Raw genomic sequence first — 23,677 nt, 5'->3', positions numbered from 1 at the left:
CGGGATGGCTGGTGAGGCCGAAGGCGTCGAGAGCCTCATGGGCGAGGCCAGGGATGATGGGATGTGGGGACTGATGTGGTGAGGTGGCGGCAGGTAGAGAAATCGCTCCCCATTGGTACAGACCGGAGAATACAGCGGCTGGGCCACGCCGTAGGACTGCTGAGGTAGCAAGGCCTTGTACCTGTTCAGGGAATACTTCTTTGGCGAGTCGAGGAAAGGGTAGATGGCTGGCGTGGCCCCCTCCATGTAGGGATTGACCCAGGGCAGCCGCAGGTAACTAGCACCATTGATGTTGAGCGGGCTCTGTTTGTCGCTGGCAGGTCTGTCCAAGCCCAGTGTTTCTGCCGTGGGGACAGCACTTTTTTGTATTCCGGGTGGCGTTTTGTATATAGCACTGAAGCCATTTGGGGGCTTTCCGGAGACAGCGGAGGCCTCCACCATCTCGGGTGTATTCGGTTTGAACTGCATCTCTGGGTTTCTTTCGGAAGAAAACCCCAGACCACCTATGATTGTGGCAGCCTTCCGCCCTTTCTCTGAGCCCAGTCCACACGAGCTAGAATAGACGATGTTTCCGGGGACACGCAGCCCTTCCCGGATCAGGCCGGTGCGTGCGGTCCATGCTCAGCGCTGCCAGGCCATCGATCCGATGGGCCGTGGTCGCGTCCACCTTCGCAGAAGAAGAATATGGGTGTTACCGAGGACATGCCTTCAAAGCAGCCCATCCCAAAGAGAAACCGCGGACTAGCTCAATAGGACATCAGCCTCAACATCTGAGCCGAAACGGTTAAAAACTAAAGGATTCACAAGGTCTCTGGCCCCCTCCCCGCTTACCCAGAACCCTCCTCTGCCTGCCGCCTCACCGGTGTCCAACTAGTGTCCTCAAAGCACGGAAAACGTTGGTCCCTGTAGACTTGAGGCCCCTGCATTAATTCAGTCATCTATTAACTCTGGAAGATCCACCTTCTCAGCAGAAATTCTTTGCTGCAACTGAGGTGATACCGACTCCACTGCTCTCAGAACCACCCTCGTGGGGTACAGAACTCGGACTCACCCTCCCCAGGCCCCAGTCAGGTGGGGGCGGGGCGATGTGCACTGCGTTTTTCCCGGATGGAGCCGGGAGGCATTCTTTAACATAACAAAACCCAACCTTCAGGGGGACAGTAAGGAACGAAGGACTTGAGCTGTCTCATTTCTAAATCAGTAAAGAGGCCGCGGGTCAAACTGTAGTTGTGTCTTTTGACTTCCTCTCCCTGGAATCTGAAGACAGCTCTGTTTCATATTTTACTGGGAAGGGAAACCCTAAGGGTCTACTTGGAGGCTACACATTTATCCAGCTGGGAGCACTGATGTGGCACGTAGCTTATCGAAGAAAAGGCGGCACGTATCCCACCAGTCACCAGGGGACGAGGACGTAAATGGCGAGCACAGCCAAGAAAGCGAGCCAGGAAGAAATTGGGTGAGGCTTCGTCCTGCGGCCTAGGCTTTCTACTCAGCCCTGCCCTGAAACACCCCGCCCCGCCCCCAAAAGGCCCTTTAATGGTATGCAAATGAATGCACGATTGATTACAGATCACTGATACTCAGCACATCAATAGAAGCCATTAATCTCTTACCACGTTGTGATTCCAGGGGTTTTCTTCCCTTAGTTCCAGTCCGGCCTTTGAAGTGTCACCTTCGTTTACAGGAATTTTCCTATTTAGAAGGACACACCAACTTCATGAAAGCATTCCTCACTTAATCCATCTTTCATAGATTGCCCCAGAATAGACCAGTTTCTAATAACTCCGTTTTTCCAACTGCCCTTAAAAAAAAAAAAAATCCTCCCCAATGGCCCATATTGAAAGTTGTCCCCGAATGGTGATTCAACGGGACTGGGAAAAACAAAGGAAAGGCAGGGCAACAGGGATGTGAAATCACAGATGCTACGTCCTCGAGGTGGGTAAGGCAGAAATTCTGCACAACCACGTCACCCTCACAATTTTTCCTCCAGAGAGGCCGGGCAGGACAGTCCGGGCTCTGCTGTCCTAGCAGACCCTTATAAGCTCTACCTGAGGACAGGAATGAAGTAATACAATGTCCAAAGCCAAAGTGGGGACCTCAAGGCTGGAGTCTGCGAGCTGGCTACATCAGTCACTTCTGTGTTACCCGTGAGGACAGGCTTTCAAAACTTTTCCCCAAACAAAGTTAGGTACCATGTCCTATGAAACTGGTTTCCATGGTGATAATGAAGCCATATTTGACTGCCTCTATCAAAATGATGGGGGATAACACACTAATATCATACAAATGTCAGCTGCTCCAGGGGAAGCCGCACATCTGTGCCAGGCTGCTTGCGGCTGCCCCTGGAACTTGTTATCAGAGAGCATCGATAAAGAAAGTGCTTGGTGCCAACTTCCAAATCCCCAGGATAAAATCACTGACAAGCGGCAGAGAGAAGTTTCATCATTACCCGGAAGAGCAGCTTCAATTATCTACTGCTTAGCTGCCTCTACCCCGCACTCCAAAATTACTGATGAGGAAGCATAAAAGAGCTGCCGGGTGACTGAAACCAGGAGCCAGTGGCCTCGCTTAACAGGTGGCGGAGGACGCAGAGAAACCCTGGGCTTCAATGGTGTGAAGGGTGGCTATCGTCCCATTTATTACTGAGCAAACTATTTGTTTTAAAAGCACATCGGGGCTTCCCTGGTGGCGCAGTGGTTGAGAGTCCGCCTGCCGATGCAGGGGACACGGGTTCGTGCCCCGATCCCGGAAGATCCCACATGCCGCGGAGCGGCTGGGCCCGCGAGCCATGGCCGCGGAGCCTGTGTGTCCGGAGCCTGTGCTCCGCAACGGGAGAGGCCACAGCAGTGAGAGGCCCGCGTACAGCAAAAAAAAAAAAAAAAAAAAAAAAGCACATCGAAGGCCGATCCACCTGGGCCCACACTCCTGACATTTAGAGTTAAAGCAGCATATAGACTGGGATTAATTCTCCTTCGTAAATATGAAATAATAAATTAAGGACGAAAGTAAACTCAAAGGCCGCTTTAGGGGCTAACCTCTTAAAAGGCGGCAATGCTTCGCTGAGCCAGGTTGCCTGTTAAAACTGTAAATCAAGGGCCACCAGCTAGGCAGGAGATCTCCCCCCTACCCCCTTAGGGCCCACTCTGGCTGTGAGGACATGAAGGGGGGGGGCTCTGCTCAGGAGCCCTGAGGAAGGACCCACGCTCTCCCCAGGCCTCAGCCGGACACGCGCATTACCTGTCGTCGCTGATCCCACACATGCGGACCCTCTCGCTGTTCATCCAGCTGTGAACATTCCCATACGGGGGGGCGGGTGCTGAAAGCATGTCGTCTTCTTGGATGGCAGCTTTTCTTCAAGCGTCTAGTCTGTTTAAAACAAAAAGAAGCCCAGGAGGTGGAATAAAAAAGGAGCCAAAGGGAACAAGAGAAACACCCTCCTTCTAGGCACTTCATACAGAATGCACTTGGGAAGGCAGACCCTGCTCCACGTTCTACAGATGGCCAGAAGCAAAGGAACACACCTGAGCCAGAGGTTCAAGGAGGGAGGTGGAACTTCCCTGGCAGGAGGCGCTGGGGATGCAGAGAGTTCAAGAGCCACAGGCCACACCATTCAAGGTACAGCACATGACACCCTTAACCTGCCCTTCTCCCTTCTCCCTTCCCCTTTCCCAGCCTTTTGGAGAACACACTTGGATCGAAAGTGGACGGTGCTAGATTCCAGGGAGCCCCACATTGACTCTTCTTGTGGCTGAAAGGATTGGGGACAGGGGTGGGGTGTGGGATAAAAGGCACAACAGTCCGGTGTGGCGGCCCAAACTACGACTCACTTCCACGGCTGCGGTGCGTGTGACTTACAGATGGAGGGGTAAAAAGAGTCAGTGGGCTGGCGAGCCACCCCACCCGAGCCCTAGATTAGATTAAGCCCCAAACCTGGGTGGTTTGGCCTGGGAGCTGCAGAGGGAGGCGGCTGAGTAATTCAATGACGCCTGCTCGCTGGGGACCAGCAATCAGGAGCGAGTGCAGAAATCATAGCAGCCCAGGCTGCCGGGCTGGGGCTGGGGCTGGGGCTGGGGCTGCAAGATTCCGGCCCACGGGGAGCAAGCAGAAGCCACCCGTTTTCCGTCTACCGGGAGGAGGGGGGAGGCTGCTGAGGCACGGGGGAGAGCCCCGCCCCCTCCTTAACTTCCCGGCCCACCAGCCCCACCCACACCACATTCTAGTTTGCTGCATGAGTGAAGGGTCAGGACAAGCTGCATTTTATTCACAGGATTATCACGGTGCGTGATTTATCCTCGTGCAGGATTTTAATTGCTCTTTGGAGGTTGAGCCGTTTCTTTTGACTGCGCTTCAGCTCCATATCCTGCTGTTAAATGCTGGGTTAATAAGTAGGGGAGCCTTTAACGCCTGGGACCGATGGCCCTAGGCAATTCCCCTGCTCACAGACTCCCTTGTCCGGGGCGGGGTGGCGGGGGAGGCCCCCCCCCAGCCACGGCCTCTTTACACAGGACCCAAACCTGAGTGTGAAATCACTGGTGTTGCAGCTCATGGGGGCAACTTTTCTTTCTCCTCCCTCACACACCCACCCACACAGCTTCCGAAAGCCCAAATGTTCCCCAAGTCGACACATTTCCTTTGTTAGCAGGAAAAAATACGCAAATGCTTGCTTTTACACTTTAGCACACGGAGCTGACTGCCAGGTCTGTTGGGTGGGAGCCACCAAGGACTGGGGACTCTTTTTCCGAGAGTGACTAGGGGTGGGGTCGGCGAGCACCTGGGAGACCTGAATCCCAAAGCCAGCCAGGCTATCCCTCTGCATTTCTTTGTCCTAACACAGGCTTTTGTCCACCAGCATCCCCCATCGGCCCCTATACAGAGGAGAACACCGTCTGTTCATCAAGAGTCCCACGCCGCAGACACACGGCGCATAGTTAGAGCTCAACGATGAAGCTGGAGGAGAGGCAGGGATCTCCCAGTTGTGTCTGGCCTGGTGGGATTCTAGAGAAGCTACTTCTTTTGGAAGCGTCCCTTTCTTTAGACAGACTGGGGCATTTCCAGTGGCTGGCCACAGTGCCCCGAAAAGGTGGACTCAGATGGACTTGGGCATCAAGGAAGGTTCTGTGGGGGGCTCACGGGCTGTTCTTCCGTGTTTCGAACATACAAATCAAGTTGGGGGCAGGCCACCACTAGTGCAGGGCCGACCAGAAGGCACGTTCAACAAAGTGTCCCCTCCCTAACCCCTGCAGCCCCTTCTACAAAAGGAAGACCAAAAGGAAGATGTCCAGGGAAGCCTCATCTAAAAGGTGGAGGAACAACATTCCTCGGTGCAAGTGTCCTGGCCGTGGCTGCAGCGGGAGGACCACACCATGCCACCCCCTGGCTGGGTGTCATGATGAAATTTGGACATTATACCAGAAGCCAAAGGGTCACTCCATCAAACCCTTAAGAAAAGGATGAGGGACGAAGCGTGTGTGCCCTCGAAGCCCCAATCTTCTTCTGGTGCTCCAGTCTTCAAAACTTACACAAGCTGCCTCTTACATGTCTCCTTCAGTTGTCACACCTTGGGACAAGGACCTCTGAGCACCTGACTGAGGAAACAGAAAGGCCCCTGCCACAATCATCCTACTGAACCCTCTCCCCTCCCCTCAAAAAGGGCCAGCAGCCCCCTTCCCTTGAAAGGGCTTTTCTTTAGAAAGGGCGGCCTGGACTTAGCATGAGAGGGGAATGCAGTTTAGAGACACCTGGGACCATGGGGTGCTGTCAAAGCCTCTCCCCGCCCTTCCAGGTCTTGACTGGTGGGGTTTTCAATATTAACGCCGCACAGATAAATAACACCCAGTGTCAGGATGAAGTGTTCTTACGTGCACAGGGTCAGATGGAGGGTTGAGGCCCCGAGCGTGGTCCGTTGAGGCCCCGAGCGTGGTCCGGTGTCACGGGAGTGGAGGCGGCGCGGGGCGGGGTGGGGGGGGCTGGACGTGAAGAAACAAGAGGAGGAGGGGCAAGGCTCAGTACTGGATCCTGCTGACTACACCCACCCACCCACACACACACACACACACACACACACACACACTTATAAACTTTAGGTGCCCCATGAACTTTTTGTGAACTGTTTAAAAGTGGAGGTCTGTTGAACAAACAGCGGCGCCACTGCCAGCCATAATTTCATTGCAACGAGCGAAAGACTTAACTCTTCAGGTTCCGGGCCAAAGATGGACCTGAGCGGAACGGGCCAAGGAGCTGGGGGCCCTGCCTGGCGTGAGGCCCTTCTCCAGAGTGACAGCCCAAACCCTGGGCAGGAACACCCTCATCCTGGGCAAAGGCCATACTGCGTACACCCCACCATCACTGAAGAACGAACGGGCCCACCCCCCATCTCTCTGGGATGTAGAACTAAACTAACTAAGGGGATCTTGGGCGCAAGGGACACAGAGATAGGGTCAGAGACACCGCCACGCTCACCCCATTCCTCTTCTAGAAGCGGCTATTGAAATAGTTGGGGGTCTTTCTTACTTTCTTCTTTTTTTTTTAACCTCCAAGGAAAAGTTCTTCAGAAGTGACTTCCCTGACCCTTGGCTGTGGGTCATGCTGCAGGGGGCAAATGACGTGATTTAGATGACAGACAGAGCAGGCGCTTTGCTGCTGTATATAAGAGGCTCATCTGCCCTTATTTCTCAACGACCCCACCCTTTTCTTCCACAGGTGGGTGATGCTTCTGGAAGTGCCAAGATGTGTGAAGTCAGTCATGAAAAGCACTTTACAAGCACCAACCTGTTTCCAGTGGGAGCTGCTAAGCTACACCCTGGCTCTGGGTTTTAACCCTTTTTTCCAGCAGTGGAGAGAAGGGGGCAAGGATGTGGGACAGGGATGAAGAGGGAAGGTGGCCAAGAGAAGGGGTCAGCCGGGGAGACGGAAGAGCGTCTGGTTTCTGAAGAACAGACCAGGAATTGTGGTGGCTGCCCGCTGAACACCCAGTTCTGGGAGAGACCCGGCTTGCAAAACTCAGACTTGCAGCGTGGTCTCCGGCTTTCGGTCTGGCCCTAGGGGCAAGCACAGGAGAGCTTGAGTCTCCCTCGACAGACTTGGGCAGTCATCTGGTCCGGGAGCCAAGAGTTATGATTAGCATCCGAGCTTGGCCTGGACGCTGGGGAGAAGAGCCTGATTGGCAGAAAGAGGTCAGAGGGACCAAAATTAGGAGCTGTCCCCCCAACCTCGGCATCCCTGAGCGAGGGCACCTTGGCCCTCTGTGAAAAGACACGAGGGGGCACACGGGTCCCCAGCTGCACCCACCACCGTTCTGCCGATTCCTGCCATGAAGACACCATTATGGAATGAGGAGAAGGAGAGAACGTTTGTTTTGTTTTTTTTCTTTAAAGGCGACTTCCCTTGGCAGGCAACAAACAGGTTGCAAAGGAAGGAGCAGTGGCCGTGAGAGGCTGGCGTGAGCGCAGGGAGGAAGGCAGCACCAGGCCACTCCTGCCACCTCTCCTTTCTCTCCACCCCAGCTCCTCCTGGCACCGGGCCGCTTTCCACTGCCTCCGCCCTTGAGGCGCTGATGGATTGGTTCAAGTCTGCACAGCACGCTTGTCAAGTGACAGCGACGGAATGGGAAGCAGTGCCACCAAACCATCCCAACTCCACTCCAATACGAACGGTGCCCCTTCCTAGGGCCTCACTCTCTAGGCACCCCATGCCGCATCAGGCACTTATCCAGTTAGTGACCAAGAAGACCTGGACGGGTTTTGGGGAACTTCCGGCTCAGAAGGCCGGGCAGACGGCAGGGCTCCCAGCCAGCATGCCATGTGCCACGGTCCTCCGTAGGCTGGGGACCTCTTCGGGGAAGGGGTGTCTCTCGCTGCACCGGCATGGCTGGTTCTCTGTGGAGGACACGCGCGCGCGCGCAGTCACCACAGCCTCCCAGCTCCCACTCTCATCCACGGCGTGTCTCTGGGCAGGTGGGCGGACCTCTTCAACTCTGGCCCCCTCATCTGTAAATATTTGGCACCGTGTTTTCCAGAGGATTAAACTGCACTATGGACTTGAGTTCTGCCTGGCAATAGCTGGTGCAGGTCACATCTAACCCATTCAACAGCATCTGACTCCACTAAACATTCTACGTAACAAACAAACCCCAGAATGGCTACATAGTTTCCTTGCGGAGGAGGGAAGGCTGAGGCAGGGACACAGAGGGGACCAGGGAGGGGTGACCTTCTGCAGAGTGTGTGGCTTTCATGAAAGCCCAAAGCTCATGGCGCGGGAGCCCTTCCTGGGACTGCTCCAAGCGCAGACTGAGTCACACACAGACACTTCTCTACTGGCGTCAAGGAAGGGAGGGATGAAGAAGTTCCTATTTTAGCACTGGGGGCCGCGAGGAGGTGGGAGATGAGAAAAAGCGGCCCAGGGTGTGCAGCGTTGGGGCAAGTCCTCCTGGGATGTTTTCCCCAGTATGTGTAGCAGTGGGGAGAAGGGAACCCCAAGGATGCCCCCAGGTCGGGGCGAGGGTCGCAGGCTTCCTGGGGTGTGGCTGAAGGAGGTCGCCCGACGGGTCCTGCAGCCGGGCATGGGTGCTGGGGGGGAGTGAGGGGTGGAAGGAGTGATCCAGCGTGCCCAGGCGCTGTCTCTTGGCACACTCCAAGTCATGGCTGTCGCCGCCTCCAGAGGCGTCCCCACTCACGACCCAAGTTTTGCATTAGTAACAGAGCTGCGGAGCAGGAGTGCGGGTGTGACGGGGTGGGGGACGGGAAACTCACGCGGCTGGCCCTGACCTTTTGAGCAACCAGAACCTTCCCTGCCTCCTCCCAGGGCGCCAGGATAGCGCCGCAAGCCACTCGGGTCAGTCGGGAGTGAACTTGGCCCGCAGCGGCAGCGGCAGCGGCACCGGAGGCGGCAGCGGCGGCGAGTGGGGGAGGGGCGCCCCCCCCCCCCGCCTCAGCCCCGAGCACGGATAGGTCGGCAGCAAAGGGATTTTCTCTCCCACCACACACACCCGCGCTGCCGCAGGCTCCGCGCCCCTCCTACGCCAGGTCCCCGCGCGGGGCCGCCCCCCAACACGCACCCCCCGCCCGACCTTCCAGGACCCCCGGCTCTCTCGGCCAGCCCCCGACCCCAGCTCACCCCGCCCGCGCGCTCCTCTGGGCTCCCCCTTCCCAGGCGCCTGCCGCTGAATCTCTGACAAAAAGCAACTTCGGGTGGGCGCACGGAGAACCCAGGATGTGCGGCGGCGCGCCCCAGGGGAGTGGGCACTGGCTGGAGACCGCTCCGGCCCATCGTCCTGCGCTCCCTTCGGCCAGTCTGGAGTGTTCTCTCCGTGGAAGCCTCCCCCACCTTCCCCGGTTCAAAGATGCAAGCCAGGTGTAGCCAGCTGTAAAAGGGGGCTCGGGGGCTTGGGGAGGGGGGCACCAGCAAGGATCAACCGGGAGAGCCGCTGCCAAACCGGGGCTGCCCGCCACACACCCCCTTTCCCAAAAACAGCCGTGGCCCCCCGTCAGCTTTTGGACCAACCTCAGACACTTCCCCTTCCCCCCGCCAACCCCACCTCCCGACGCCAGGCCTCGGCTTTTTGTTCCTTTCACTTTCTTTCACGGTTGTGCCACACACAACCACGCGTGTATGCAAGAGGGGGCCCCACTTGGAAGCTGGCGTCCCTCAACAGGAGGCAGCAGCCCAGGACAGGAAACCGAGGTTGAAAGCAATTAACCAACCTGACTCCTCTCCTCCCCGCCCGCCCACCCTCCACACCCCCTCGGGTCTGGTCCCTACAGGCCGGGTTCCCACTTGGAGTCTACACAACCTGGAGGCAGATCCAGAATAAACGATCCATAGACCACGACTCTAGAGGGGGTGTCACTGCACTGCAGCCTCCATCGGGGCTTTGTAGAAATAAAGTGAACTCACTGCAAACTCCTCCCCCCACAAGGAACAAGCTAGACCAGAAAGCTATGAACGACAGCTATCATTAGTACACACAGGAAGCACAAAGGAACTTTTTACGAATAAAAGATGCATAAAACACAGGGTCCTGTGATCTGCACCCGGCTTCCCTGCTGATTGTGTGCAGCCTGGGAGTCCTGGGAAGGCTGGGGATGAGGGTCAGAGGAGGACAGGGGCTCCCACTTTCTTTACGAGGAACAATAGGAACCCCACGTCTGTTCATCTTGGAACCCGGAACACCCCAAACAAAGCTGTGGGAAAACTGCGGTAGACGTGGGGGCCCGTGAATTTTTCTAGCTGTTCAGAGCTTAATTACTCCTCCTTGACCCGTGGGACCAGACACGACACCACCAAGGTTAAAATGCCCCAAACAGCGCCCAGCAGATGTGAGCGAGCTGGCAGACGCGCAAATGAGGCCTGCCTCGGAGCACGATAACAAGTGACTCATACGTTGCATATCGTTGAAAGAAAATTATTTTTCTCTAATTTGCATTTGCTTCGGGGGAAAAAAAAGCCAACCAGAGTCCCTCTTCACAAGCACGAGTCTAATCCTGGAAATGCAGCCCGGCTGCTTTAAGAGAGCTGGAAGGAGGGAAAGACTGCCAGCCTTTGGCGTTGCAGGCTTGTTTATCTTTCCGCCTTTCCTCCAAGGCGAAACTCGTTTTGCAAGCAACATTCCTACAGAAAATGGCACACGTCCTAAAAAGAGACCCATTTCTAGAACTGGCACCGAAGTTCATGTATCATTCCAGAAGCATCTCCCAGCTCCCCACTAGGGAACCCAACTAGATGTAGAAGTCCACATTATAACTCAGAGAGTAGATGTGGGGGCAGGGGGGAGCGGAGGTGGACCCGTAATTTGCAGATATCCTGCAAGCTGTACACTCAGGGGCCGAAATCACACAGAAGGGCAGGATATAGAATTAAGTCAGCTCTAAATGATCCTCCAAAGCCCGGGGGCCAGGGCTGCGGAAGCCTTCAACCTTGAGGTTGGGGGGAGTGGTGCTGACACCCAGCTTGCCCCAGGACAGCCCAGGGGCAGGCCCAGCTTCTGGACCATCCTGAGGACCATCCTGAGCCCGCCAGCTTGGACCGGCCCAGCGGGGTATTGCTGCCACCCACCAACTGTTCTCCCTCCCACCCTGGCGCCTCCCCGCAGTGCCTGGCAGAGGACCAGGAACTCAGAGAAGGCCGGGCTGCGGGCATCTCGTTGATTAAGTCACACAGTGGGTGGCGCTGTGGGCAGAGCTCAAGACAGCACCGCTGGTCCTGCAGCTGAAAGGCAAGCGCGCTCTTAAGAAGCGGGAAGGCAAAGGGAGGCGGGTGATCAAAAGCCGACTTGCACCCCTCCCCACCCCCATTCACCCCCCTTCGGGTCCTGAACCTACACACTTGTGTTTCCAATCCAGGAAACGGGGCCGAGGGCAGAGAACACAGCGGCCGCCTGTCTCTTGAACTTGTCTGAATAACAGGGCCATTTCAGAGGAAGGACAAAGGCCTTCAGAGCCTCTGCAATTTCCAGAAAGCCTTCAGTTAATACATTCTTTCCAACAGGCTTGCTTTAGGGTGGAAAGTTATTTTCCCAAATCTTAACAACCCGGTCACAAGCCACTGAGGCCCCAGGTCAACAGATCCCGGCCAAACCCCTCCAGACAGTTGACACTCGTGACCCCGCAGGCCTTCTCCTGCCACCTCTGCCTAACAAGTTCCCTAAACCACAACACACCAACCAGCGCGCACGTCCACCACGATCCCAGGAGCCAGAAAGATGCGTGTCGCGGGGTGCGGGGGTGCGGGTGCCGCCGCCGGAGGGCTCTCTCGCAGCGCATCCGAGGGCTCCCGGGCCAGCAAGGGGCGGCCACCTCTGCAGCTCTCCGTGGGCCTGCACAGTGCACGCATTGTGTGAGCGCCGAGGAGGCACAGCGCTGCTCCTGCACCAACAGCTGTCACATTATTTGCACTCGCTGTAAACAGCCTTCACATTCCCCCCTTACCACACAGTTAAAGCCAGACTAACAATCCAGTTAGAGATCAAACCAACAACAGCAGCATTGTGTCTGCCTTCGCACCAAGCCCAGCAGCTGGCAGGTTTCTCCAGAACAAGAGACCCCCCTCCCCCCACCCTTCCAGGCTCCAGCCAAGGCTAGCCTAGGCAGCAATGCGTGTGTCGCTGCTGATTGTTAAAGCAAGAGAACACAGCCATTTCGCGCAGAGTTCTGTGGGGTTCATCAGCTCTCTCCCAGAGTTTCCTCCTCTCAGGCCCCCTCCCCCATTTCCTCAGCTGGGAATAAAGGTTGTTCAGACTCCCAGGGTCGGTTTCTCTGCTCAGCAAAGCGTGGGTCGGCCTGCCCCGGCCAAGCCTGGGGTCCTGCAGCCCTCTCTACCGTGGTCCCAGAGGCTAGGCAGCTCGGCACTTTCTGCAGCCCAAAGCCTCGTGTTTCGGAAAACCGCCCAACTCCCTGAATCCTTCCTGGTCGCCCCACTGATCAAAATGTCTCCTTTTATGATTTTTGGTTAAGTCGAACATTTCCATCATCGTCATTATTAGCGCAAATTACACGCCTAATCGGTCCTTAAATAGATTTTAATTAAGTAATCATACAAGGCTCATTTTATGACTTAAGAAAGGCATTAGTTTTCCTTATAAACCTTCCACCAGGATATAGAATAATGATAACAGACAAATACTTATTCTTTGAAAAGCACCAATAACTGATGGGCAGAGTATTGGGAAAGCAGACCCTGCTTCACACCTTCTGGAATCCAAGTGGAGACTAGACAGACCACATCTGCACAACTTTCCTCCGGAGAAGGGAGAGGGGATTTCTTCCTCCAAAGCATTACTTTTGTCTTCTCTTTGGGGCCAGGAGAAAGGAACCCCAAATGTTCCTTTTCCTTGCCCATCTGAAGAGATTTCTCCAGCTTAGAAGTCTCTTCTAGAGACCACTCCTCGCCACCCCCATCTGTTTTCCACCCCTCAGTCTGCTGAGAGCCGTGGTGGAAAGCAGGCAGGCTGTGCTTGTTAAATGCTCTGTAAAATGCTGTTAATAAAATAATAAATACAAAGGATGGAGGCTGCTGGTTCCATGGGTGTTTTGACTGGAAATGCCTTGGCACTTGTCATGTGTTTATGGGAGGGCAGACAACTCTAGGAATTACATAGTTTGGACATCTCTGTACTTCATTTATTCTTTCCTAATTGACGTAGGCCTAGAGCTATGTCAAGTTTGCATTTGTACAGAACTGTTAAATGCCTAAGAGTTTCTCCAATTAAACCAAGTTTTAAATCAGACCCAAGGCTGGAACGTACTCTCGGCCTCGCCCCACTCCACCCCTCTGCCTCTGTGGCTGGAGAAAACAAACAGACGCTCAACAAGATCCCCTGTCCTTGCTCTCCCCACCTTCACCACCCCCACCCGCGGGGGGGCACCTAGGGCAAAGGTTAAGGTGTCTTCAGATTACAGGCAAGGCCCTGGCTACACACACTGGAAAGCACTGCAGTTGGGCGCATCCTGGGCATACTCGAACCTCTAAAATAGTGAGCTAAGATCGGGGGAAAACTGCTGGCCTAGTAAAACCCACTGTTCACAAAACAATGTCAGCAAAGACTGGAAGGCATTCTTTAGAGAGGTACCAGGGGCTCATGCCTACTGAAGCTCTTTCAGCACAAAGGCTTATAGGGGAAGAAGGGAAAAGGGGGGTGGGGGGGAGGAGAGAAAGGGAGGGCTCCTGTTTCAGAGCAGGCATCCCCAGAGAGTCAAGAACCAAGTGTAGCTTCAATCAAACGCTGACTTCCCCTCTGGGAGTCTAGTAGGAAACCTGATCACAGTAGCTTACTACCAGCCTGGATCCATACAGGTCTGGTTTTCTTCTCATGCTAGTAAATTTTTTAAAATACATATCCATAGAAAAGAAGCAATCCCTGACAGACTTTTATTGAAAACCACACTGAGACCTCATAACATCCGGACTTAATCCCTATCAGACAAACCACACAGCACCTCTGGCCTCTGCAGCGGGCCAGACCCTTTCACCTCTTCCCACCAGGTCTCTCCCCTCCAGCCGTTGCTGTTCCCTCCCCCCGAAAGAATGACGGGAGGACTTGCCAAAGAGCACCTAGATACCGGTTCTGGAATCAATTCCTAACCATATAAATGATCCCACTTAGGGGGAGAAAAAAAAATCCCAGCCTTTTCATATGGATTCCTTTAAAGCCCAGAATGCAAAGAACTGTAACAAAGGGAAAGAAGGAGGAACCCACGGAGGCAGACCTGGAGGAATAGCCTCAGGAATACCCTTGGAGGGGAGCTTAACCTGCAGGTTGGTCCCCAGACACTGGCCTACGCAGGTCTTGGCGGGGGGGGGGGGGGCGGCGGGCATCTCAGGGGCAGCAGGGAACGGAGAAGCAACCTATAGGAATCTGACCAGTCATTCAAAGCAATTACTAATCCTCCGGGCCTACTATGTGCCAAGTATTCTTTGATCCTAAAGGTGGAAAATTATACCCAGTTTTACAAATGAAGAAACTTACTGAGGCTCAGAGGCCATAAATAACCTGTCCCCAAGGTCACACAGCTAGTAAAAATGGGCCACGGTCAAACTCAGTCCTGGAGTTGCGGAGAGGAGCCAATTATCGGTCAAATTGTGCCATCCAGAATCCCCAAGAAGTTCGGAAGGCTTCCTTAGCCCTTGTACTCCAATACAGAGTAAAAGGATAGCACTTAACACCTATGAAATTCGGTCCACAAGGAGCCCGCATCCTAGTTTCTCCTACATCCAGAAATCTCTTGGTCCATGTGAAGTCTTTCGAAATTTCTGCCAACATCCTACCCATCTCCCTACACTGGAACACCCTGCTGTGAGGCCAGGGATTCCCAACAAGGCTCCACTTTCCCCTCCCCCAGGAGCCCAGAACAGGCAGTGGGAGGTGGGTGCTACTCTTAGGTCTCTGGAAAAAGTGCTGACACCTGGAACTACAAGAAGACTTGCCACACTAGTTTTGCCACATAAAGCCATCAGTCAAATTATCTAGACAGAGCAAAAGCCCTTTGGAAAGACTGCCTACATCTACCTTTCCTAGGACTTTAATGAAAAGCCCAGGGACCAAAGTGGGCTGGGGAGGCAACTGAGGGGGAAGCGGCTTGCAAGATGCTGGACCCTCCTGGACTCCTGGGGGTCCCCACAAAAAGCCAAGTCCCGAGACAAGCCGGAGGTTGGGGTTCTCTCTCCTCTCCCCAACTTCTCATCCCAGCAGCGCAGGGTCAGCGCTCAACATGCCCTCCCCACCCCATCCTCAATTTCCTGCTCTGCCCCGGGCTTTCAGAGGCTCCGGGAACCATCCACACCCGAGGCCACAGACGCCACAGGCTCCACGACCGAGGGCCGTCTCCAGCTCAGCTCGGTGGGAAGGGGAACGGGCAGGAGCGCCGGACACTCAGCCGCCCCTGCGGCTTCCCGGCCCCGGGCGGGTGGCTCCTCCAGTGGCCGAGGCTCCGGATGCGTGAAATGGCTCCAGGAGCGCCTGCGGCAGGCCAGGGCCTCCGCAGCGGGAGGGACCGAGGCGATGGCGGAGCCGGGTCCTCACCCCTCTAGTCAGCCAAACACGCCCCGCGTGGCCCGGCAGCCCCTGGCTTGCAGCCAGTGGCTTTCTCTCTTTTTTAAACTTTCCGGCCTTGGCGATCACCGCCGATTGGGACAGGATTTCCAGCCCCCGCCTTCCCTCCTCCACACCCTCCGTGCAGGCCCTTCCAACCTCCAGGGAGGTGATCCCCCCGCCCCGGGCACCGTGAGGCCCTGGCCCCGGCAGACCCTCCCCCGCCCCCGCCACTTGGGCCACCTGGAACGAGCCGCTTCCCAAAGCGATCGGCGTCCGGCCGAGTCTGGGGCTGCTGCAGCGTCCGGGGAGGAACTCCCGCAGCCTCCAAAGGTCTAGGTCTGCCCGCAGCTGCATGCAGAACCGCCCCCTACTCGCGGGGGGGGGGAGGGGGGCGGGGAAAGTTTAAGGCCTGTCTTTAAAAAAAAATTTAACTCTTCAGATGCAAGAATTGGGGTGCCCTTGGCACGGTTATAAGCGCTCGGGTAGAACAACAGAAATGGGGGGTGCCGGAAATGGTGCAGGAAGACCCCTATAACCCTATAAACCTCTCCTCCCCCCTCGCAGTTACTATTAGCATCAAAAGATCCCAGTGCCTTCAATGCAATAGTGCCTGTTTATAACTTTTCCCTGCTGGGTCCCCATACCCTAAACAAGCCCCCTCCTCACGTTTTGAAATCACCAGGGCAAAGATCGCTCCCAAATCTGTGACCTCCCGGAGCTCTTGGGCCTCTCACCTGCTCTGCCCCTGGCACCCTGACTTCACTCACCCTCTTCCCCCCAGTAGTTCCTCTGGTTTGCACCTAGACAATAAATTTAGTTTCATTTAGCTTCCGGTCTTTAACTTTAGCAGGTCTCCTTTTTGCATGCAAATCAATATGGCAATTACCATCTAAAAGCTCGCCCAGCCCCGGGTCAATGTAAATTGATCATTGTCCGCCTTCCACAAAATAACACCGGGAGTCTGTGATGCATAACGGAGATTATACTGGAAACTGTCTTTTAGATCAAATTCTATTTAATGCTGTCAGGATCTTCTCCTAGCGGACTTCCCCGCTAGTCTAATCACGGGGCGCCAGAGCCGATGGGCGCCGAGGGGCGATGGCTGGCCGGGGAGACATGGTTCTAAGAAATAACAAAGTGCGGGGACGCCCCCCCCAATTCCAATACCCTCGACTAGAGGCCGGCGGAAATGAGCCTCCGCTGGGAAAAGGGGCCTGATACAGAAACGTTGCGGGGGCGGGAAAAGCTCGTTGGTTAATTCCCATCCAACAGAAAGTCAGCTATCCCTTCCGGAGGAACACATGGGGGGCAACCAGCGAAAGCCGACGGGCTGGGCTGGAGATTGGGAGACGTCCCCGGCCAAGTGCTCGGGGCACAGGCGGCTTGGCTGCCACGGGGGTGGCCTGAGAAGACCTTCCACTCCTGCCCCGGCCGCTTCTCAAGCCAGCGCCACCATCCAGGCCCCGGCAGCGCAGCCAGCCTTGCAAACAGACGGAATCCTGCCGTTCACTCGGGCGAGGCAGCCCGGTGAGGCCTCCCCTCCCCTGACTGGGCGAGGCCCCTCCAGGCCGAGGCCCCTGTGAGCCGAGGGCTGGAGGCCTCCAGCCAGGAGAAGGTCCTCCCGCCCCTGCGCGGCCCCCAGGGCACGGGTGTGACCCTGGAGCTTAACAAAGGGCCTTCAGAGCTCCTTTCGGCCTCGGGCTAGCGGGGGAGCCGTGGGGCCAGCGGGGAGAGGGGCGGTACGGCGGCCCAAGTGGACCCGTGAGGCCCCACGCCCCGCCGGGCTGGGTCTGCCGGGCCTGCCGCCCTCGTGGAAACCACCGAGGTGGCATTGCCGGGGCCGCTGGGCACTCCCGAGGACCGTCCTGGGGTTCGGGCGGCTCGGAGGCCGGCGAGCCTCCTGCCCAGCCCCGGCTGTCGTGCCCAACCCAGCAAGGGCTCCACCCGAGTGCAGTCTTCCCAATAAAAGCTGGAATTCCCGGCTGGGCTCAGACAGAGGGACCGCGGCAAACCGACGCCACGCGCAAACCAAACCCAAGCCGAGTTTACGCGCGCGTCTGGGGTCACAGAGGCGCCTGCTAATCCTCCCTACGCTGGCCGTCCCCGCACGGTCTCCTCAAGGTGGGGGGAAAAAAAAGGGAAAGTAAGCATACCTCCCCTTGGTTCCGCCCAGAGGCCGAGCTTCGCACTTCTTTCGGTTCAGTCTCTCTCAGTTCAACTAGGCCCTGCGCCACCTTAGCAAACAGGGCTTAGAGGAGCGCAACATCCCTTGCTTCCGACCCAGAATGCAAAGCTACTCCTCTTTTTCCTCCACCATCCATCCTCTCAGGGTCCAGAACTCAAAAATCTTTCAGAAATCCTCCTACCTGCTCAAGACATACTCTCTTCCCCACTCTAGATGGGAAGAAACTATAACCAGAAGCAATCTTAGTAACCAAGGGCCATCCACCCTTAGCTAGGCACCGTCGCCCTCAGTTTCCCTCTAGCCAAAGACACAGTATTTCCCAGTGAATGAGTGTGCGAATGTGGTTGTGTGGCCCACACTTCCGTGCCCTGCTGTGTCTCACCGGGCAGGAAAATCTTTATCAGGCACTGAGGAGTTTTTGTCGTTCAGCCTGTGTATCTAAGCATGGATGTATGCATGTGAATGCTTTCCGTGTTTCCAAGTGACCCTCTTCACACCTTTAAATGGGCTTTTGTCTCTCGAACGAACTTACAGAAATTCTGCTCCAGTTTCTAGCTCAACAAAGTCTGGGATTTTCTCCTAGAATCTCGCTCTAGGTCTCAGTATTTGCATACCCATGTTTACAGTCCTCATGGCCAGTTCTTTCTCTCTTCTCTATCTCTTGTTCCATGTGGGCACCAGAGCCCAAGTGTCTTGATTTGTCTCAGCACATGTCATTCAGGCGCACATCTTAATCTGTGCATTCCTGTCTAACACGTACACCTCCCCACGACTTACATTCTTGCTTTGCCTATAATGGGGCTTGTTCCCAGACCAATATGGGTTTGCAGTTTAATGTAACTAGAGGATCCCCTAAGACTACAAACCCTAAAAGGAAGAGGAGGGGGAAGGAGAGAGGAGTGTGACTAATGATTCATTTCTCTATAGGGTAACCCACCTACCTCAGGGGTCTACCTCAGGGAAAGAACGAGACCAATGCCTGCAGAGTTGTATTAAATTTTTAGACCCATTCAATGTTGACGCCATGGATGTATATAAAATGATCGATCTTGTACACATCGCTGTCCAACTCCTGTTTGGAGGCTGCCTCCCTGCACATATCTTATTTGAACTCTCCACAAGTTCATGGTTAAAAGTGTTTTTATTTACATAGACAACTCAAGGACCCCTTTGCTCTCTCCGACGCATACCTGTACGCACTGGACAGGCATTTCAGGCTTGGGTCTTTGGTAGGCAACACTCTCGGTCAGAGGCCCCACTGACTAAAGCTCTGAGCAGACCTTCACATACTGGGCCGCTGGGAACGGTAAGGTCTAACCTCTGCATCTCCCCAACTCACTTCCTTAAGTGAGGGTGCCCACTGTGTGTGTTCACACCTTCCCCATTGAGAAGTATCGGGTCAAATTAGATCACCTAGCAGCTGCGTTTGGTTCGTCGAAGAATCGAGCCCAATGTACCAGGATGTGAGACTGCATACACAGAAGAGAAAGGAAAACCCTAAGCCCAGACTCCCGCCTCCTCTCCCCAGGGGGCTACTTTGCCTCCAGGAATTTCTACTACACTCCCCACCCCCACTCTCCCTATCGTCTTTAAAGGGTTAAGAGAAACCCTCGCAGCCTTCCCTCCACCCTGGTCCCTGGGCCCGAAGGCTCGCTCGCTCACGGGAGTCTGCCGCCGCCTCCGCGGCCCGCCCCGCCCTTCCCGTCCTTCAGCCGGGAGGGAGCCTGCATGCCTGTCTAGACCCATCTATCACAGGCACACCAACAACACCCACGAGAGCGCGGAGACCCTACCCAGGTCCCCCTGCCCGCACGGTTCCCAGCGGACAGAACGCTGGAGCGTGACCGCGCCTGAAGGGTCGGGGTGGGACTCTACGGGCTCGGGCTGCCCCGAGGGCACAGCGGGTCCGCCCCGGCCCCGGCCCCGGCCCACAGCGCTCCCGCCAGCCCGGCTGCCGAGGCACAGTCACAGCTCTGCGCGCTGGGCAGTCCTATTTTGATCTTGTCTAATCCCAAACTGGGCGGGGAGCAGCAGCCAGGCAGCGACGCGAGCAGGAGCGAGTTAAAGACACAGTCGAGGCGACGGAGAGCAGGAAGAAAGAGCGGGCTGCGCGGGCCTCGAGGCGCCGCACGCAACGCGCCGCCCGGCCAAGTTACACTCACCTCCCGGTCGCCCCTCGCCGCCCATCCCTCCCCACTTCCCAGAGGCGCTCTCCGCAGCCCGGGCCGCGGGGTCCCGGCCTGTGTGGGAGGCACAGGTCCGGCCGGCCCTGCAAAGGGCTGGAGAGAATCGCTAATGAGCTGTGCGCCCCACTGATCCGGAGAACACTTCCTAATTAACTCTCAGTCACCTACTGGTGACAGTGCCTCAAAGGACAGCGCTGGGGCCGTCCGAGCCCCAACCCCGACCTGCCCGCGGAGCGCCTGGCGCCCGAACCCCGCGCCCCCCCCCCGACTACCCCAGGCAATCCCGGTGAGTGGCGGCGTAAACCCGCACACTAAAGGCCAGCCTCGGATTAAACCTGGACGGCATATTAATCACCGCCATCTCCCCGCTTCCTCCTCGCGGTGAAATCATGCCCAAAATAAACACGGGAACCGACACTGCAAAGCCCAGACCAGATAACGGGTCGGGGGTGGAGTGGGAAGGGTCGAGAAACAAATGTGTTTTCCAAGTGTCCACGTACAGGAGTCTCGGAGGCCGACAATTAAAATGCCTTCCACACAAGCAATTCTGTTGGCCAAACCGAATCCAACACCTCGTAAGGATTGATTTCGGCCCGCGGTGTCCGTTTCCAGTGCCACAGCAAGTGTCCCATGGCTACAAATACCCAAGTCTGTCTGCGTTCACCACCCACCACCTTCTGGGGTGGGCCATTTCCTCCTCGTTTTTATTCCTAAGTCATTTTAAGGATTTTTCTCCAGAGACTACCCCTAGAAGCAAATACCACTACCCCTCCTCTGGCCTTCTCTCAAAAAAGAAACAAACAAACAAACAAAAAAAACAGCTAAAACCCTGAGCTGTCTACTCTAGACACAAGAGGCTGTACGAATACCTATTTGAAGCGCGCTGGTTTCTTTTTTTAAGGTTTGTTTTTAAATACACATAACCCTCCCCCCTCCTTCGCTCTTCCATCCCCGCAACCCCCCAACCCTTTAGACGCCGGCGGCGCGCGCCCTCGCGCGCGGGCACTCACAGCCTCTAGCTGGAGATCGCGGACTTTCTGGAAAAGATTCATTAACTGCAAATTAAGCCTCGCCCCGGCTTCGGCCTACACGCGGCCAGGCTCAGCCGTCTCAGGGACCCGGGGACGTGCCCACTCAAGAGTGCAGGCGGCGGGAAGCCCGCCGGGACCACGCGTGCCTCGAGCTGCCCTACTCCGCACACGGCGCCCCGGGGCTTGCTTGGTAAACAGCAGGAGCACGTCGCCGCCGCCCCGAGCCCCCTAGTTGGCGGAGGCTCTGCAGCGCAGCCGCCCGCCTGCTCCGAGCGCGGGCCCCAAGGCGCAGCGGCGCCTCGCCCTCCCCGCCTCGGCCGAGGATCGCGCCCGGGTGCGCAAGTTCCTCTTCGCCCTCAGCCTCTGCGCCGCACGCCCTCCGAGTGGGACCAACTTCCTCCGGCCGCAGACTCGCACACGCCCTACAGGGCTTTCCACCAGACTCCACGCTACCCAGAGGAGGACCCAGGTCTCGCCCCACCGCCCGCCGCCGCCCCCGCCCCCGCCCGATCTACCCCCACCCCTGGGGTCTCACAACTTAAAACCAACCCCACGACGTCGCGGGGAAGGTGGGGGTGGACCAGGGTGGCAGATTAAAATTTTAAAAGAACATTTACAAAACAAAGCGTCTGACCTGACTGGCTAGCGGGAGGGGGGGCAGAGTCGGAACCCCTCGCTCTGCTCCATTTCCTAGTATTTTTTTTTTAATCCACGTGATTCACGCTTTGGAGCAAGCCAAAAAAAGCCAAAAAAACAAAAAACCGGGACTCCCCTCCCGAGTCGCGCGGCAGCGGCGGCAGGTCGAACTCGGCTCAGCCCGGGGCGCCCGCCACACACACCCTCGCGCACGCACACGCCGTCGTTCCACGAGCAAGAACGAGCTGCCCCCGGAGAGGAGAGACGAGGCAGCGGCGGCTGGGGGTTTTTACAGTTCTTTCCCGAGTCGAAAAAGAAAGCAGACGGGAACCCGCCGCCCTCCCTTTCCTGCTAGCGAGCTAACGCCGAGCCGAGCTTCCCAACTTCCAGACCAGCTCACCCCCCCGCCCCCCACGCCCGACTCGCGGCACTCAGCGACGACCGCGCTCCCGCGCACACAGGCACACACTGCCTGCAAACTTCCACTCCGCGAACTCCCTGCTCTCCTCCCAGCCCCGAGGGGGGCGGCAGCCCCCCCACCGCCGCGCCCCTCCCTCCCCGAAGCCCACGCCGGGCCGCTTAGGTTGGCTGCATTTTTAATAACTTACAGCTAGGAAATAAAAACGAAAGCGAGCAAAGCAGCCAAAGTGAAGCGCGAGGCACAAGCTTCGAGGGGTACGCGAGAGAGTCAGAGGAGCCACCCGCCGCTAGTCTGGGCCCCGAGGGACGGGGACGACTGCAGCCCGCCGCACGCACGCCCGCCAGCCCGCGCAGCCTACGCGGGGAAAGGTGTTCCGGGCACTGACCTGAAATCCCCAGCCGGGGAGTAAGCGGGGAGCCTGCGATCCGGCGCTTTGAAGTTTTCCCCGGAGCAGAGTTGAGGCGGCGAGGAGGAGCGACGGGAGGTGGGGTGGGTGGGGAGAGGTGTGCGGGGTTGGAGGAAAGTGGGGTGGCGACGTTGGCGATGGGAGAAGGGGCCGGGCCGGGGAAGCGCGGCAAACTACAAAGTTTGCCGTCCCCCGCTGCCCGCAACCCGCTCACGGCGCCGCGCCCGCTCGCCTCCCCCGCCGTCTGCTGCCAGCCGGCTGCCCTCGGGGTCGGCCCCGCCGAGGGGTGGGCTCTGGGCCGGGTGGGGGCGGGGGCGGGGCAGGGCGGGGCGGGCTCAAAGCTTCCGGGCAGGTGGCGACAGCCCCGCGCGATCCTCCGGGCTCCGGCGGCTGGGCCGGGCTGGGCCGGGCTCGGCCGGGCTGGGCCGGGCTCGGCCGGGCTCAGCAGCTGTCGCGTCGCCGCTGCTGCCGCCCGCGCTCGGGCAGGAGCCCCAGCGCCATGTTGACGATTAGCCGCGAGCGCCAGCTCGGGCTGGGTGTGTGAACGTGTGTGTGTGAGTGTGTTGGCCAAGTCTTCCCTGCGCGGCGACAGCGCGGCTTGGGCTCCCCGCCCGGCAGCTCGCGGGCTCCCCCTCCGCCGCCGCTGCCGCCTCGCTCCCGCTCTCGGTCGCGGTCTGGGCTCCGGCGCGTCTTCCCCGCTGCCGCCGAGCTCGGTTCGCGTTCAGCAAGGAGCGTAGCTCCGCCTCACCTCGCCGCTGGGAGCCCAGACTCCGTCGGACGCCGCGCGCCGCGATCCCAACGCGTCCCCCCTCCCTGGTTCCCTCCTCTTCCTCCTCCCCCTCCCTCCTCCCTCTAGCTCGCCCTCCCTCCCAGCAGCCGCCTCCCCTCCCCCCGCAGGCGCAGCGCTCGGGCGACCGCCGCCTGCCCGACGCCTCCTCCAGCTCTCGCAAGTTTGAGCTCCCCCAGCCTCCGCTCACCCTCCGCTCACCCTCCGTTGCAGCGCCTGGGCGGCGGGGTGTCGGAGGGGTGATTCCCCAAGAAAGGTTTGCCCGAGTTTCCCCAGCCGTCATCGATTCCCGGCGCGTTTCGCCTAGCTGGGTCCGAACCCCAGACCACATGGGTGGCGTCCCCCTCGCCCCATGTCCTCCCCTCCCCCGCTTGGACCGAGTTGGCTGCGCACACCCCGCCCGGGCGCGCGTCCTGGGAGAGTGAGAGACCGACTTGGGCGGCGGCGGCGGCGCGGGCGGCCCGTTGATCCTGAGCCGAGGGGATGGGGGGCGGCGGGGGCG

General features: G+C 57.5%; 2 protein-coding genes across 5 annotated transcripts in view; one reads left to right on the top strand and one right to left on the bottom strand.

The window, feature by feature from the left end:
• LOC132493267 (BCL-6 corepressor-like) overlaps window positions 1-23,677 on the top strand; it is a 204,718-nt gene that overhangs the window by 72,904 nt on the left and 108,137 nt on the right. The gene's annotated exons all lie outside the window — the stretch shown is intronic.
• Window positions 373-23,528, bottom strand: LOC132493277 (BCL-6 corepressor-like). 4 transcript variants are annotated; one of them, XM_060103635.1, is made up of 4 exons: window positions 23,377-23,528; window positions 3,238-3,366; window positions 1,614-1,692; window positions 373-667 (listed from the first exon to the last, which is right to left on the bottom strand). In XM_060103635.1, exons 2-4 carry the CDS (start codon window positions 3,324-3,326, stop codon window positions 554-556), a joined length of 282 nt encoding a protein of 93 aa, XP_059959618.1. In that variant the 5' UTR covers window positions 3,327-3,366; window positions 23,377-23,528; the 3' UTR covers window positions 373-553. The 4 variants fall into 4 exon arrangements, with proteins under 4 accessions (XP_059959618.1, XP_059959614.1, XP_059959615.1 ...); XM_060103631.1 differs by lacking the exon at window positions 23,377-23,528 and adding an exon at window positions 3,522-5,848; XM_060103632.1 differs by lacking the exon at window positions 23,377-23,528 and adding an exon at window positions 5,410-5,848.

Source organism: Mesoplodon densirostris, chromosome 7, assembly GCF_025265405.1.
Source record: "Mesoplodon densirostris isolate mMesDen1 chromosome 7, mMesDen1 primary haplotype, whole genome shotgun sequence".
Taxonomy (NCBI): Eukaryota; Metazoa; Chordata; class Mammalia; order Artiodactyla; family Ziphiidae; genus Mesoplodon; species Mesoplodon densirostris.
The sequence above is the reverse complement of the archived record's forward strand: the minus strand, read 5'-3'. Positions and strand labels throughout refer to the sequence as shown.